Below are 16,334 nucleotides of genomic sequence, written 5' to 3' on the forward strand. Positions count from 1 at the left end.
AGACCTAAGAGAAGTTGCCACGAGAATGATCACATGCCGAATTCTCGATGAGGGTTTCAAGGTGGCAGTCGTTGGACGCCTGTGAAAACCATCCGAGGCCACTTTTTTTGATTTTAATGTTTTACAACGCCAGCTTCAGCTCTCCCTTTGGCTTATTCCAGCGTCCACGTCCAGCAGGGATCGCCCAAAATAAGCCTCCGAAGAGTACAGTTTCCGTCAGATTGTAATTCAGTAGCCAAAGCATCCCTGCGAATTGGTATGCGTCACCATGAGAAAAGGAGTCTGAAGTGCACAGTGTGCATGAGTCTGACTGACTCTCCGGCTGGCAAGCGCGTTGTCAGAAAGCAAGGTATATGCACTGCTTGAACCCCCTCGAATGTCGACAATACAATCACAAAGTACCGGGTCTACGGTCCATAGTTCATAGAGCACGCTGTTCAGGCTGTTTCTGCGCATCGATTGCCAGATTTTCTTGGCTTGCTACCTCTGGCTGCACTAGATTTGGAACATGGCATCATACCAGTGCCCAAGACTGCCACTTTTCTTGGCAGCATGCCTGGTCGACGTTGTTATGCCAACGTATATTGTAGCGCTTTTTGATCTGTAGTCCCCGAGCCTTCAAGTTCTGGCTAGAAGCGTGTGGACCAATAGAAAGCTTGCCAATGATGCTGAAGCCTAGCTATCACCGCCATTATCGATCTGAAAATTTCTCAAGTTCTGGGTATGTCTCAGCAGTGTTCAGCAGTGTTTATCCAAAGTAGATATCTCGGTGTGGATAAGGCTGAATCGGTAACACGAACAAGGCACGCGTAATTTTCATCACTGTGATTCATTCCTTGATGTTGTATCTAATGGAAGCATGAAGCAGGAAACCTTACGTGTTTGTGCTTTGCTCCGCCGCCATCTGTTTCATTGTCTAAACAACGCAACGACCATGGTTTCTCACACCCTTGATGGTGCTTCCTCCCTTTACCCGCCGGAGACGAGGTTAGAGATCAAGCAGAACTCCGCCTTTCTACAATTACCAGATGAGCTGCTTCAAATAATCACAAAGTATATGGACACCGGCACATTTTTCGCATCCCTCCTAACATCCCGCCGCTTTCTCGAGTTGGCATTGTCAAGAATACTCCTCTTCCATCATCTAGAGCGCATACCTGGGCTCACCCTGGGACTCACAGACCTTCCCACGCCTGATCTATTACTGTTTTTCAGAAAACGTGCGGCACAGAATGGTTGCGCAGCTGGAGCCCTTGCCAATGTTACTAAGTATGCTCATCAGTCGCCAGGGATAACTATGAGCAACGCAGTCTTCATTCCTTCGGATCCGTCTCAAACTGGCAACTTGGCTCAACTGGTAACGACTCGATACGACGGTGTACTACAGATCTACGACCTGGCTAAGGATCACATACGACGCAGAGTCGAACTCCACATAAGGCCTGAGGGGGGCTGCTCAAGCACCAGGATTGAGATCCTCAAAGTGTCCTTCTCTCCCAGCAGTCGAGACCTAGCCGTCCTATACCGACAAAAGGAACATTCACGTGACGCATCTCCTTTCCCAAAGAGAGCTGAATCCGCTTGTGACAGCGAGGTTTACAGGCTGGTCACCTTTCATCGTTGTTTTGCAAAGACGCTGGGCTATTTCTACGACTCTTCTTTGCAGGAGACACGAGACATAGAAACCCTTGAAGACCAGGAAACCGTTGGTCTAGCCTTTGCATCGAACGGTAATGCGTGTATTGCTTGGAAAAGTCCCGATGGGCTCAACAAAACCAGGATATGCCTTGTCGGTCGGAATGAGAAGATCATGGTATGTATTGTCTCGAAGTAATTCCTCTTACTGACACCAGCATTGGGATCGGAGGATCTTTTTCGCGTACCAAAGGCTCGTTTCCGCTATAAGATCAATCTGACAAGTCTGTTTGTTCGCGGTACTGAAGATATGCTGACTTAGGAAATTAGGAAGAGTGTAGATATGGTCAGCGATTTTTTACTTTGTCAACTATCTCTTATCTGCATCGCACCTTGTTCTGTCTCACACTGCTAAGATCAACCGTGAACACTGGGGAGTATCTGCATTCTTGAGAACTGACCGCACTCACTGTCCATTGACACTGCTATTCTTGTCTTACATGGACTTACCTATCTGTTGAACTTGCTGGGGGGCAGACCTCAACATCGTTATCACAAAAGGAAGAGTCATTCTTATGTCTTTTCGAAGACTTCGCTAACGTTCCAACACGGTAGACTCGTCTCCTGACGTCTTGGATATCCATGACCCTTCGGGTTTACCTGCACATATGTACAAAGATCGCGTAGTATCGAACTGCCAATTCGTCGACAACGACAGCAAATTGAATTTCTACAAGGCGGGCGCCCCTGTCCATAGCTGGTACACAAGCTGCCCGAATCCAGCCGAAGAAGAGAGCGGCCCAATTCTGTCCAACACAGCCTCGATCGATATTGAGAACGATGGTACACGCCAAGCCTTTGAAGTTGGAATGCCTTACTATGGCATCCATACCTACAGCGACTTCTCATGTCGAATCTCCTATTTTGCTCTCGCTATGAGTAAGAGTTTGAACAAATATGGCCGGACAGATGTATTTATTGTGCACGCGGATTCCTTTTTATCTTTGGGTTCCTGTGATCACAGTATGCACCTCGATAAGGGTCGAAAGCAGAGATCGTGGGCGGCGCTAGCACTTCTGGCAGGGTTCAATGAACGGAGCGCGCAATGCCTAAGCTCGCTGGGCACCGTCGTTGCGATTTCCCCTGGTGGTACACGGATTGCGGCAGCGAATTGGTCTCGTGTACTAGTCTGGTCGATGAATCCTAGAGTGCTTTACCAGGGAGAATTACAGCATTACTTTCCGGCCCGTGACTACAACATGAGAAAGGGCATCGGCCGGTTACGGCCCACTTTGCTATCCTCGGAAGGAGTGGTACACAAAATGAGGTGGGGAAATGAGGTGCAACTCTACGCTACAACAGATCAAGGCCTTGCAAAATGGGACATTGGGCACATGAGCGAAGGAAGAAGAGAGAATTTGTCGTTGGCATACGACGTCAGGCCTGAGACTGTGGTAGCCGCTCCGGTAACGGGCAGGGTGGCGCACCAACATTCACCGCGACGAGCGTAGCCAATTCAATGGGGATGGTGCAGTCAAGGAGGTAGGCGACGAGATACTACGAGGCCATAAAATCATGAACACGAGGGACTTTCGCCTCTCAAAGGAACGAATGATCAGACTTTTCCAAAGACGTTCATGGTGTTGGCAGCGTTCAGACGACGAGGAGACTACTGGATTTCCAACAGTGACATGGGCGCTCGGCTTTCAAGCTGCTATAACAATATCGTTGGTTACTCAAGGCTGCGCTTAGGACGGGGGATGGATGAGCTTGGAGATGATTTTTCTGGGGAATTTGTCACGTGTCCTGAGCTGATGCAATGCGGCTGACGCATATAACAGCTGATCACTAGTGATCCGGGTAGGCTACAGCCTTTTTTTTTCGGCGAAATTGGTGAGGAACATGATCTGTAGGCGCAAAAAAAAGTGTAGTATAGTATGGATGAAACCTGAACTAGACGGCCTGGAGTTAGCAGAGAAAATCGAGCAAGTCGTAGCCAATGTGCATAAAATTGAATGGTAAGAAAAGAGAAAGAAAGAAAGAAGACAAAAGACACAAAAAAGCACACGACCATGAGAGTATAAGTACAGTTAATTTTTTTTCTTTTTTTTACGGGGCGCAGAAGCTGACAGCCGGGTAGCCTGGTAGCCTGGTGGGCCTGGGTGTTGGAATTTATTAGTAAGGCAGGGGCAAGCGAAGATATGACGTATAAGGGTCTCCTTAGTGCCCGTGTGGGCGGCGTTCTATCAGTGTACTCTGTAAAGTAGACTCCTCGACTATAAAGTAGGAGTAAGGAATGCACAACACTAGGAAGACATAGAGAAAGAGAAAGAGACTGCACTCTACATTCAACACTTCTCCTTCCCTTGATCTCATATCCCTTCTCCCACTTTACTGCGTCTTCATCAAGCGTGTGAGTCCTCGATCTCGATTCCTTTGGTGAAGCCGTCTTCTAATCTAGGAGCATTTTCTAGCGTGGTGAGTCCTTCACTAATACTCGTCCAATATTCCAACCTTCTTCTTCTTCTACCTATGCTGACTTGGGAGCGACATCCCACAGCGCTCCACCCTCTGCAGTTAACCCTGAATCGGCATTCACGGCAACAAACCAAGTCAGAAGCCAGATGTTAGATTAAAACATGGCCGTCGTCCAATGAAGATTCACAGCTCGGCGTAGCTGCAAATGATGACGGCCGCTGCGACTCCTCGAGGCCCTTGGCCTCCTATGTCTCCCTCTCGGGCTCTCCCAATCTCGTCAACCACGCCTCTCGGATATCCTTCACGGACACCAGGTTCTGTTGGCCCACAAACACCAGGACGCCCATCCAAATCTCTGTCTCCACACGCAAAACGTGCCCCTCGCTCTCCAAGTCCCAATTATTTCGAATTCATCACAGATCCTAGCAGCAACCCCCCAAATTCTAATGCCGTGGGGGAACAGGGTCTTTTGAAGGCTCCATCTTATCTGGATCCGTCTAAGACAATCCACGCCAGGAAAGACCGGAGCCCACCATCAGCTGGTGATCCACCTATTACAGTTGCTTCTCCACACATTGATCCTTTAGAATCGCAGCCGCGATTCGAGAATTTTCGAAGGCAGTCAGAGACCAATACATTCAACTTGAGCCATGGAAGCCTTTCGCATTTTAGTGCAAATGTAGGGAGCGTCCATCCGTCGACACTCGAAGAAGTGCCAGACCAGAGCCACAGAAAGCTGAACTTAGTGTCGCCGAAACCGCAACAGACGCAGTCAGGAGTTGGGGCATCTTTGGTGAATCAAGAGGGAATGGACATTGATGAGAGCTCGCCGAGTGGTTTCCATCAGTCCCTGCTGAAGACTTCAGATTCTCAAGAACCATCTTTCTTCGACGTTCCACGGATGCAGTCACCAGCAAATGCCTCAACCCCAGACCTCTCCAAAGTACAGAGAACACAAATATCCCACATTGATGAAAGGCACCCTCGGAATTCTCTGCCCCACAACCGAGTCGAGCCTCTTTCGCACATCATTCAACGCTCAGAGACACTACCTTCCTCAGTCAGTTACGATGGCCCTACAATGATAGCGCCACAAGATTTCGTTGATATCTTGAAAGGTCATGTTCCCCAAGACCTCCTTATACTGGACTTGAGAGTTTTCCCGCAATACTCCAAGTCTCGAATAAGTGGTGCAATCAATCTTTGCATACCCACTACGCTATTGAAAAGATCGTCTTTCAATGTGCAAAAATTGTCAGAAACATTTACTAAAGAGAAGGAGAGAGCTCGATTCGCCCAATGGAGAGATGCAAAGTTCATCGTCGTGTATGATGCAGCTTCGATGCAGCTGAAAGATGCTACATCATCAGTCAATACTTTGAAAAAGTTCACCAACGAGAATTGGAGAGGCGCCGCTCTCATTATCCGTGGTGGATTCGACAATCTCGCTAAGAAGTTTCCGGACCAAGTTGATGATAGGCTAGCCAGCGAAATGGATGGTTCGAATACGAGGAAACTCTCAATAGACCCACCTGGCGCAGCCCCTATTGCAGGAGGGTGCATGATGCCAAGTACTCAGACTGCGGCGAATCCTTTCTTTGGTAATATCCGGCAAAATATGGACTTGATTGGTGGTGTGGGTCAGATGGCTGTGAAGCTCCCAGCTGGTCTCAAGGAGACAGCCGTCGCAGGATTGCCAGCATGGTTGAGGCAGGCTGCGCACGTGGGCGACAAAGGCAAGGCTGTTGCTGATCGCTTTCTTGGGATTGAAAGGGCGGAGCAGCAGCGAATGCAAAAGGCGCTGTCTTGCAATGTGTCTTATGGCACCCCAAATGCGCTCTCGCCTGAAGCCGTGCAAATCGCAGGAATTGAAAAGGGAACCAAGAACAGGTATAAGGACATGCTGCCATATGATCACTCGAGAGTGAGGCTGCAGAACGTGCCGTCCGGACATTGCGACTATGTCAACGCAAGCCACATTAAAGCACAACGGAGCAATAAGCATTACATTGCGTCTCAGGCTCCTGTTCCAGCAACGTTCAACGTGAGCTTTCTGGTTCTCTAACCGTCTACGGCCTCATCTAGCTAACGGCCTATTCAGGATTTTTGGCGTGTAGTCTGGGAACAAGATGCTCGCGTAGTGGTAATGCTGACCGCCGAAACCGAAGGTGGACAGCGAAAATGCCACCCCTACTGGCTTACAGGCGACTATGGTCCTTTCAAACTCAAGTCATTCTCGGAAAGGCATCTCCCACTGGCGTCGTCTAAGAACACACCGGGCAGGGTCTTCTCATCGCCTCTCAATTTGGAAGCAAAAGACAGACCCGACATGGGTCGTCGCCGCTCTACCAATTGTAGCGCGCAAAACACTCCTACACCCCAAACCGTCGACGCTGAAATCCCTCATGTTATAGTGCGCAAGCTCACCCTCTCCCACACAGGCCACCCATTTGAACCCCTCCGCGAGATCACCCAACTCCAGTATTCCAGCTGGCCGGACTTTGGCGCCCCAGCACATCCTGCCCACGTTCTAGGATTAGTCGAGCATTGCAACTCGGTTGTACGCAGCTACGAGTCCAGCAGCCCCAGCCGTGAGCCCGACGAGCCTGCCCGTAAGGGCGAGCGGCCAACCGTTGTGCACTGCAGCGCTGGTTGTGGCCGAACGGGAACATTCTGTACTGTAGACAGTGTTGTGGATGAGCTCAAGTGGCAACGTCAAGCCCGCTTACAGAAACAGATGACCTCAAATCCAGAAGATATGGACGTTGACAGCAGTAAAGAAGATGGCTGGATGTTGAAAGACGATGAAGATTTGGTTGCCCAAACAGTCAGCAACTTCCGCCTGCAGCGACTGAGCATGGTGCAAACGCTGAGGCAGTTTGTGCTATGTTATGAGACTATTCTCGAGTGGATTGTGGGGGAGATGCCGGGGAAATTCAAGGGACTGGGAAGCGACATAGAGAGGAGGAGTCGGGGCGGATAAAGGCAATGGTAATGGTAATGGTTTAATGGTAATGGTAATGGTAATGGTTAGCTACTAGAAGAGTGTACAGAGATGAGGTACACGAACAATGGACAGATGTCGCCACAGTGATGAGGAATAGTCGTGGTGATGAGCAACGATAATGGTAATAGGGTGATAATGGTGATAATGGAGACTCAAAACTCTGACCCGGCAGCAACAAGAAATCGCTGCATACACAAGTCCTCACGCCTCTTCTGAAAGAGATGTCCGAAGGAAGTGTCTGTCAGGCCACGATAGACCTTGGCTGTACTCTTACGAGAACATTGACAATGTGTAGATATCATAGCAGAAGCTAATCAGTACAACTTACCTTACCTTGGCTCCATGATGTAGCTAGTGCTAGTTGAACCACAGCAATCGCGATGATCCAAATAGCTCCGGCCTCTTTCTTTTGATGTATGTACTGTCTTCCATGTTAACCTGCTACTTTGTTCTGCTTTCCCATATGTCGGTCCTTTTGGCTCTTCTCCGAGGCCTGGGACGGTACGATTCACTCTCAATCAGGGCTTTAGGGTGCTGTTATGCAGCACCAGTTACGGTAAATGGCCTAAAAAACGTGCATTGTTGTTGGTGCTTTGTCTTCAAGCCAGCCATGAATCCTAATTGACCCATCGTGAAAGGTCTTTCAAACCTATACACGGTGCGCCATCCCCCGCCACAAAAACTGTCGTAGATAGATAGTGCAATGCGCCGATTGACCACCTTCCCAGCGCCTCGCTCAGCTCAAAACGAATGATTTGCAACGACAGCGGCCACAACTTTAGATTCCGGCGTCTCTCAACTTGGTTCAGTCTCCACAGCGAATCCGGCTTACCAAGCCCTTCCGCTACTTCTCCTGCCCACTGTCTTGAAGCTGCTCTGGTGTCCCAAAGCAAGTGTATCGAAGCGGTCAATGCCCATCATCTCGATGTCACCCGAATATCCTGCTAGATAGAAACCGACCACAATCACTAGATAGGCCAGCACCAGAATGCTTCCTTTGAAGTAGTTGCTCTTGCCCTCGCCGTACACATAGCTGAGCAGGAAAACGCAGAGGATAACGGTGACCATGTCCCATTGCGGGAAGATCAGGTTGAATGTGTGATCCAGAAGCTTTTCAGGATCGATGTAGCGGCCGTGGACAGCGCTGAAAAGGACAAGGGCGGGAATCTGGAGGAGGCACACTTGGAGAGCGTAAGCGGAACCGATCTCCATTGAAAGTGCGATATTGCCATTCATGGCGAAAGAGATGGCATTCTGTGCACAAATTGTTAGCTACAACATTTGCTTCATATCGGGCGTCAGAAGAGTATACCAAGAATTCTGTCGTATTGGGCACGAGCGCGAACAGAGTGATGCCCAAGAACTTCTCATCAATGTCTACACTTTCTAGTACTACATCCACAGTGTTGACCAAAATTTCTGCAATGATCGCGTAGAGGACCGTAGCACCTAGAAGAATGACGGCGCTCTTCACCCTCCCCCAGTTGGGAGCGTCATGCCCACCATCAGCAGGACCTTCTGCGTTTGCGGCTGCTTCGTGGTCATCCTGGAATGCACCTGTAGCTGGAACAGAGGCTTTGGGTGTGCGTTGGGCAACAGTACGCGTTGATGTTGACATTTTGCGCGGAGCCTTAACAGCATCTCGAGCCGCGACCGCAGCCGCAGTAGCTGCCATCTCCGCAACATGGCGGACAAGATTATTGTGCTCCTCCTCGGAAAGACCGGCCACCTTGATACTTCTCAGGCTCGGATTGTCCTCCAAAACATTATTTTCGCCCTCGCAACTTTTTGGTGGCACGACATGCGGTGGCTGACCATGGAGATTGTTACTAGATCCAGATGGCTGCCGAGAATCTTCTGGACTGCGTAGACTCAGCCCTTCGTGCTTGAGAGACTGACTCAGAATGCGCTTATAGAGTTGAGTGTCACGTATCGCAGTGCTCACGTTCCGGCCGCCCGGAGAGTCCTTGCTGCTACTGCTCGTCTGCGGCTTAAGTCCGGAACCATGGAGTGGTTGGTGTGATATGCTGCCGTTTGGTCCAGGATGTACCTGAGCCTTTTTCTCCTCTATTTCTATGTTCCAGATTGTGGCTGCATGGGTCCGTAATGTAAACCATAATCCAATTATGTACGAGAGGAACAGGAGAACAGCCGCGAACCAACAGTACGGCCTCACTGCTTTGAGAAAGAACTCGTCGTTGATGGCAGGTACTTGGGAATAGTAACACCGTCGGCAGTCTTCATCAGGTCCATCGGGATGGCCAGGTCCCACCACGATGCAGGAATGGCAATTAAGCTCATGCTGCAAGAAGCGTCAGCAATGATCAGGTACTTCGGAAGGCGTTCTGCTTACACTCCCATAGATTTGATAGAACAGGGTAGGCCCAAAAGCAGCGATCACCGCAAATAAAAGCATAGTCGATGTGACGCCCGCAGACTTGACATTGAATCTCTGAGTCTTTCGTTTGATCGCTCCAAAGCACATGGATAAACCTGGTAGGAATAAAATACCAGCAAAGATACTCCCGATGATGCTGCCCTCGACCAACTGACCTTTGCCTTGGTTCAATGCTACGCAGTAGAGAAAAACCTCGACGACGGTCGAAAAAAACGCATTGATGGCCGCTCCCACGCCCATTGACGACTGCGCTGATATTGAAGCTACAGCCTGTCCGATGAAATATGCCAGGGGGATTATGGAGAAGAGCGCCAGCGCGAAGACAAGCCCAGGAGCAACTATCCAGCTGTCGAGGCCAATAGCGACATAGAGCACCCAGTAATCAAATATCGCAAACAGCACTACACCAATCAAGTTGATCAGAAAAATGTTAGTTCCATCAACGGTATACTTCCAGTACTTCAAGCCCACAGCTCGGTAAGTGCAGAGTAGTATGGAAGACGAATGTGACGAACCGTCCCGTGAGTAAGTGGTGTCCGCGTTGAACGACAGGGCGAGAGGGTGTCGACGCAGGTGGTAGAAAAGAAGTAAAGTGGCCTTGCCCATGGGAATCCAGAAGACCAGGAACCAACAGATTCCAGATGCAAGCAGTAAGAGTGGTGCGAGCAGGAAATAGAAGAAGACGAAGAATATAACACGCCCGATGGTCCATTGTCCTCGACCAAAAAGCCTAGCCCTTCGATTCTTCGGCCCTGTCTTGGGATCATCCGCTCTCCTTGTGCGTCCCAGAAGGCTATCATTCTCATCTGCCGAATCCATGCTTCTTCGCCGACCAATCAATGATCGTGAAGTTAGGGGTCCGAAGAAAAGGCGCCCGTCTTCGAGGTCTCCGTTCTGCCATTGTTCGTATTCTGTGATGCTGCGGCCTTCTCCTTCGTCCTCTTCCGCATAAGCTTCATCTTGCTCCAGCTTGACGAATTGGCCAAAAGGGTAGAAGAGATATAGAGACAGGCCCCAGAAAACTCTTCCATAATCTGCGGCGGCAGGTGCAAAACCAAATAGAAAACAAGTGAGAGCTCCTAGGGCCGCGGCTGTGGCAAGCCACCAGCCGAAGAGGATAGTCCAGAGGATGTTGAACATCCATAACCAACTACTTACTCTGCCTCCTGGGGACGAGTGTATGTCACCTTCTGCTGTTTTCTCTATGGATCTGTTCTTCTGATAGAGCGCAGGTTTCCAGATACGGATACCAAAAGGGTGTGTCTCGTTGATAGCATTCTGACGGTCTTTCAGGGTAAAACTTTCGGCGTCGCTCAATTCATCATCATCGTCCTCATCACCATCTTCGGCGTCTGCGGGACTATTTCCTTCCTCTGCGGATGAATCATGACCGTCCCCAGCAGCTTCCTCGCGAGGGACGGTAGAGTTTTTAGGTTGCTCAGCTTCTTCCTCATCTTCGCCGCGTGAATCGACTCGCGGTAAAGATGTTGGTTGTGCAGTGGGTCTTCTGCGCAAAGTCGATGGCTGTCTCCGCAGACCATTACCATGTCCTGAGCCCGACGCTGACTTCGCAATCGACGATTGCCGTTGTGCGAAGTCCGACTCATATTCATCCGGATCATCATCTACTGAGAAACCTTGACCTTTATGAGGAGGGTGGTATTTAGAAGATGCTCGTCGCGCCATTTTCGGCTTGCTCATTGATGGTAATGGTTCGGGAGACAGCACTTGCTGGCGATCCGACGATGCGGAGCTTTGTAGACCTTGACGGCCCTCATCCTGTGTAGGTGTTCGTTGACTTTCGGTATGGGGTTCTTCCGCAGTATTGTAGGAATCCAGGGAGCCTTTGACGCAATTAGCAGCATTCCTCTGCTGTGGAAGAGAACATGCCATGATTATCACCGCTGCTGGTCAAAATGGCCGGAGGCCGATTTCGACGTATTGTCCCCGTCGTTCTCGTATTTAGATCTTCATCGTCACGGTCTTGATCGTGAGTGATGGGCTCAAATCGTCGTGGTTTGTCTTTGGGAGAAGTGCCGCCCGTAGAGTAATTGTGCGCCCCAGGGTCGGGCGAATTGTTATCGTCTGACATACTAAAGTCTCCTATGGCTCCAGAGTGTACTGGTAATTACGAAGCATGAGCAGCTAGAGGACGAGTCCTCTATCAGCTGAGAAACCTGGGGAAACCGCCTGCTGTGGCGCTGAGCTTTAGTGTGTAGAAGGTCATGATCAGCAAGGGAAGAGTGCAGAGAAGCTCAGTAGAGTCGACGTGACAGAGTAAAAGGATTGGATAGCAGAGGAGGAACGATTAGATGATTAAGTTACATGTCAACTCTCACGGCTAAGACGTAAATGTTTACAATTGGCGCTAAAATTACTCTACGCTAACGGTGCTTTGAGCGTCACTTTCATCCTCCCAGCTAGTTTCCTCTCCAAAACCTGTCAACACTCGAATCTGTCAACAATCATCACTTCATGTCCCATGCTTAGAACGACCACATTGATTACTCGCCCTGGTCTACGTCCCCCTTGACAGACTAGTAGTCCATTGACAAGGGAAAACTCTTTCCACCTTGGATCTTACACGACAACCTTTCGTTCCCGACCTACTACACCGACAGCATGGCTCTCGACAACTTCTTTCAAAACAAGATTGAAGACGCCAAACTCGAGATAGTCGCAGGACAAGCCGTACTACGGCGATTAGAGGCACAACGAAATGACTACAACTCAAGAGTGAGGTTACTAAGAGAAGAGCTGGGACTGCTACAACAGCCAGGCTCGTATGTTGGAGAAGTCGTTAAGGTGATGGGCACGAAGAAAGTCCTGGTCAAAGTACATCCAGAAGGCAAATATGGTAAGCTCGACTGCTCCCTCATGCGTGCTACACCATGCTGACAGAACCTCATTACAGTCGTCGACGTTTCCGACAGTGTCGACATCTCCAAACTTACCGTTGGTAAACGAGTTACCCTTCTCTCCGATTCATACAAACTCGAGAAACCCCTCCCTTCTTCCGTTGATCCATTAGTCTCCCTCATGCTGGTCGAGAAAGTCCCAGATAGCACATACGACATGATTGGTGGTCTATCTCAACAGATCAAAGAGATCAAAGAAGTCATCGAGTTAGGCCTGAAGCACCCGGAACTCTTCGAATCTCTCGGCATTGCCCAGCCAAAGGGCGTGCTGCTTTACGGACCCCCGGGTACCGGAAAGACGCTGCTTGCAAGAGCTGTGGCGCACCATACGGACTGCAAGTTCATCCGTGTATCAGGCTCAGAGCTAGTGCAAAAATATATCGGTGAAGGAAGCCGCATGGTGCGTGAATTGTTCGTAATGGCCAGAGAACACGCACCCAGTATCATTTTTATGGACGAAATCGACAGTATCGGTTCCTCCCGCGTAGAGGGCAGCAGTGGTGGTGACAGCGAAGTGCAGCGTACCATGCTCGAGCTTCTGAATCAACTGGACGGCTTCGAGCCAACCAAAAACATCAAGGTCATTATGGCAACGAATCGTCTGGATATTCTGGATCCGGCCCTATTACGTCCAGGCCGGATCGACAGAAAGATTGAATTCCCGCCACCAACCGTTGAAGCAAGAGCAGATATTCTACGGATCCACTCACGCTCCATGAACCTGACCAGGGGCATCAACCTGACCAAGATTGCGGAAAAGATGAACGGATGCAGTGGTGCTGAACTCAAGGGCGTGTGCACAGAGGCAGGGATGTATGCTTTGAGGGAGCGGAGAGTGCATGTGACGCAAGAGGACTTCGACCTGGCGACGGCGAAGGTGCTGAACAAGCACGACGACAAGGAAGTCAGTCTTGGGAAGCTGTGGAAGTAGTGTTGGCATAGAGGATTATGACATTCGTGGCGTCTCGAGGAGGATGTGTATATACGACGCCCACACTGGCATAGAGTATTTAGAAGGCAACGCGATGAAGGTCACTTTGTGGCCTTATCTACAGAGCTACCGGCAGGTTTGTCAATCAAGAAGTATCTAGTCATCCATCGATTCTTCAAACTGGGGCGAGCTTACGGGCATTTTCCTTTGTAAGTGGTAGAAGCTCTGTCCCTTTAGCGTGAAATCATGAGTCTATCTTCTTTTCGTTCTTGGTCATGATTCCTTTCTTCGAAGCATTCATAAGCCGTTGAATACCGTCCCTCATTGCAGCTCAACAAAACATCAACTTTACACGCTCCCTGGAAGCATCGTATTTATCCCTCCACCCGCTTTCCCTTTCTCGCCCTGTTCCGCCTTTGGCTTCAAAGTGCCCTCTGCATCCCCACTTGCCTTTCCCCACTTCCCAACCACATGATCGACATCTTTCCTGTACCCTTGCTGGCTCTCGCACTGCTCAAGAAAGACTTTGTACTTCACAGCCAGCAGTTCCTTCTCATGCGGATCATTCGTTGGTGGAATGGCTCTGCCCGGTTTGGACATGCGATCCATGATATCCCACAACGGCTCTGTCTTGCCGTCCTTATCTGCAGATGCAGCCTTCGCACCCAGCATAGCGGCACCGTGTACCACAGCCGCATGCACGTACTGTGGGATGAGAACGGGCATATCGCAGGCTGATGCCATCAAACTCATTAGAATGGCGTTCTGGCACTGACTACCAGACATGAAGATTGACTTGATTTGATGGCCGGATTTATTCATCGTCTCAATAATCTGGTGCGTCTGCAGGGCAATGAACTCCATCGTGGCGTAGTAGTACAAAGCCAATCCGTCCTGGGACTTATCACTGCTGAGACCAATGACTGAGCCGGTCATGCGAGGGTCGGCGACTGGTGAGCGATTACCGAATAAATCGCCATAGAAGAAAAAGTGGCGGCCTAGATAAGATATAGTTGGTGCATTTTGCTTTGTCTTCATCTCTTTGAGATGCTCATTCAGGTAGTCGTAGATGTTCATGTTGTAGCTCTCTGCTATACTGAGTACCTGCTGGAATGCCGGATGCGTCTCCAGCACATGCTTGAGGAGCTCTCCCGTAGCAGACTGTCCACCTTCGGCCATCCAATAGTCGGGAATGAGAACGTCTCGGTAAGGTCCCCACACTCCTTTGACGAACACAGGCTTTGGGGACATGGCGATATGGCAGGTGGAAGTGCCGGCCACAGCCGCAAGACGGGTGAAGGCTTGGTGACGGTCGTTGCTAGCGTATTCGGAGCTAAGTGCTGTGCCATCGAGCTTGACTTTGGCACCAACAGTACCAACCCAGCCAGCGTAGGCATCAATGACGCCGCTGCCCACCGCGATACCGGCAGGTAATCCAAGCTCGTAGGCTGCTTTCTCGCTGAGTGTGCCGCACTTTTCACCAGCACTTCTGTATATACCATTCTTGTCCGTCAGCAGCCTACACTTGATGAAGCATCTCGAGTACTTACTTCGCCATTGACTCCACCCAAGCGCTTGAAATCATCTTTCACCAGATCGCCCAAGCCAATCTCTTCTAAAAAGTCTCCTTGCCATCCTTTGACACTGCCGTCAACGCCCACAGGAACGTAACCCTGCTTGCATACAGTGCTACAGTAGCTGCGGTTCTCGTTGCCTGTAGCCATGTGCGTCAGAGCGTCTGCGAGATCGTAGAACTTGCAACGGTCGAAAAGCTCTTTGGGCATGTTGTTCTTCAACCAAAGCACCTTGGGTATCTCCATCTCAATTGACATGGTGCCTCCGACGTAACGCAGTAGATTGTGCCCAGTGGCATTGATTTTGGCAGTCTCTTCGACCGGTCGATGGTCGAGCCAGAGAACGACATTGCGATCGTTGTCGAAATTAGGTCCGGTCACTGAGACGGGCTCGTCCGTGTCGTGAGAGAAGACGGCTAGAGAGCAGGTAGCGTCAAAGGCCATACCGCGGATAGTGCTGGGATTGATGCTGTGTTGATTCAGTATACGCTGAACAGAAGAACAGATGCATCGCCAGATATCATTTGTGGATTGCTCCTGTATCGCACGTCAGTTTTTTCCTGGTAGATTTAGCTGTGGGCTGGAAGGGCTGAAAAGTCAGAGGTCGTACGTAGTAGCCTTGCTCGGGCTGCCACAAGCCAATGTTCTCTGAGGCTAAGCCAACTATATCTCCTTTGCCATCAATCACGCAAGCTCGAGCAGATCCAGTACCGACTTCAAGATTTCAGAGTCAGCATCTCTCCGTTGAATTGAAAGAAGAAATACCATCGATCCCAACGTAATGGCTTATGGTTTCATGGGTCAGCATGTCCTTCACATGGAGGATGAGGTTGTGAAGATCTGGAAAAGTGGCTTACTCCATATGGGGATTGAGTTCGTTGTGCTACAAGCGATTCCTAGTCAGCATCACAGCTTCACGAACTGGGAGCCAAAGACGAGTTCAAGTCTTAAGAAGAGCCTTTGCTTCGGAAGAAGTCTCGAGGCTCAAGGTATTTCACAATCGCTCGAGGGAGTGGGAGGGAGTGTACGTACAGGATCGGTCGACACTAGTTCTCCAGATCAGCATTTTGGTCATTACGACAGCAATTGAGACGTGAAAGCGAGTGCATGATCTGGCTTACTCTGTCTAGACTGCTGCCTGTACGGCTGTCTGAAAGGAAGGGAAGCCATGGTGAGTCTGGGGTTGCGGTGGTAAGAGCGGTGCAAGCGATCAATTGGTTGTGCGTGGAAATAGAAGAGAGGGAGAAGGAGAATTGAGGTTTCTGCAATGCTAGAGATGGTGGACGTGGGCAATAGACAAGTCTTTAGTCAGGAACAGCTTAGCTTTGACGAAAGGAAAGGAAGAAGAAAAAGCTCGGGTATGGTTTCGTTCTACAGGCCGTTGGGGTGTTTT

At 49.9% G+C, this 16,334-nt stretch overlaps 5 protein-coding genes across 5 annotated transcripts; 3 read left to right on the plus strand and 2 right to left on the minus strand.

Annotated features, from left to right (window-relative positions):
- Nucleotides 1–934: 934 nt before the first annotated feature.
- HO133_001685 (uncharacterized protein) lies at nt 935–3,146 on the plus strand (the record flags this gene model as incomplete). Its single annotated transcript, XM_037292613.1, has 3 exons — nt 935–1,813; nt 1,966–1,981; nt 2,251–3,146. The coding sequence occupies 3 exons, from the start codon at nt 935–937 to the stop codon at nt 3,144–3,146; spliced, it is 1,791 nt and encodes a 596-aa protein (XP_037151152.1).
- Nucleotides 3,147–4,321: 1,175 nt separating this feature from the next.
- HO133_001686 (uncharacterized protein) lies at nt 4,322–7,096 on the plus strand (the record flags this gene model as incomplete). The annotated part of the gene is made up of 2 exons (XM_037292614.1): nt 4,322–6,157; nt 6,215–7,096. The coding sequence occupies 2 exons, from the start codon at nt 4,322–4,324 to the stop codon at nt 7,094–7,096; spliced, it is 2,718 nt and encodes a 905-aa protein (XP_037151153.1).
- An 852-nt stretch (nt 7,097–7,948) lies between these two features.
- Nucleotides 7,949–11,610, minus strand: HO133_001687 (uncharacterized protein; the record flags this gene model as incomplete). Its single annotated transcript, XM_037292615.1, has 4 exons — nt 7,949–8,374; nt 8,433–9,422; nt 9,474–11,362; nt 11,409–11,610. 4 exons carry the CDS (start codon nt 11,608–11,610, stop codon nt 7,949–7,951), a joined length of 3,507 nt encoding a protein of 1,168 aa, XP_037151154.1.
- Nucleotides 11,611–12,140: 530 nt separating this feature from the next.
- Nucleotides 12,141–13,367, plus strand: HO133_001688 (uncharacterized protein; the record flags this gene model as incomplete). The annotated part of the gene is made up of 2 exons (XM_037292616.1): nt 12,141–12,375; nt 12,433–13,367. 2 exons carry the CDS (start codon nt 12,141–12,143, stop codon nt 13,365–13,367), a joined length of 1,170 nt encoding a protein of 389 aa, XP_037151155.1.
- A 348-nt stretch (nt 13,368–13,715) lies between these two features.
- On the minus strand, nt 13,716–16,111 carry HO133_001689 (uncharacterized protein; the record flags this gene model as incomplete). Its single annotated transcript, XM_037292617.1, has 7 exons — nt 13,716–14,891; nt 14,918–15,478; nt 15,552–15,655; nt 15,707–15,726; nt 15,799–15,824; nt 15,974–15,987; nt 16,063–16,111. 7 exons carry the CDS (start codon nt 16,109–16,111, stop codon nt 13,716–13,718), a joined length of 1,950 nt encoding a protein of 649 aa, XP_037151156.1.
- Nucleotides 16,112–16,334: the final 223 nt, after the last annotated feature.

Source organism: Letharia lupina (assembly GCF_014066315.1).
Source record: "Letharia lupina isolate WasteWater1 chromosome Unknown contig_13, whole genome shotgun sequence".
NCBI lineage: Eukaryota > Fungi > Ascomycota > Lecanoromycetes > Lecanorales > Parmeliaceae > Letharia > Letharia lupina.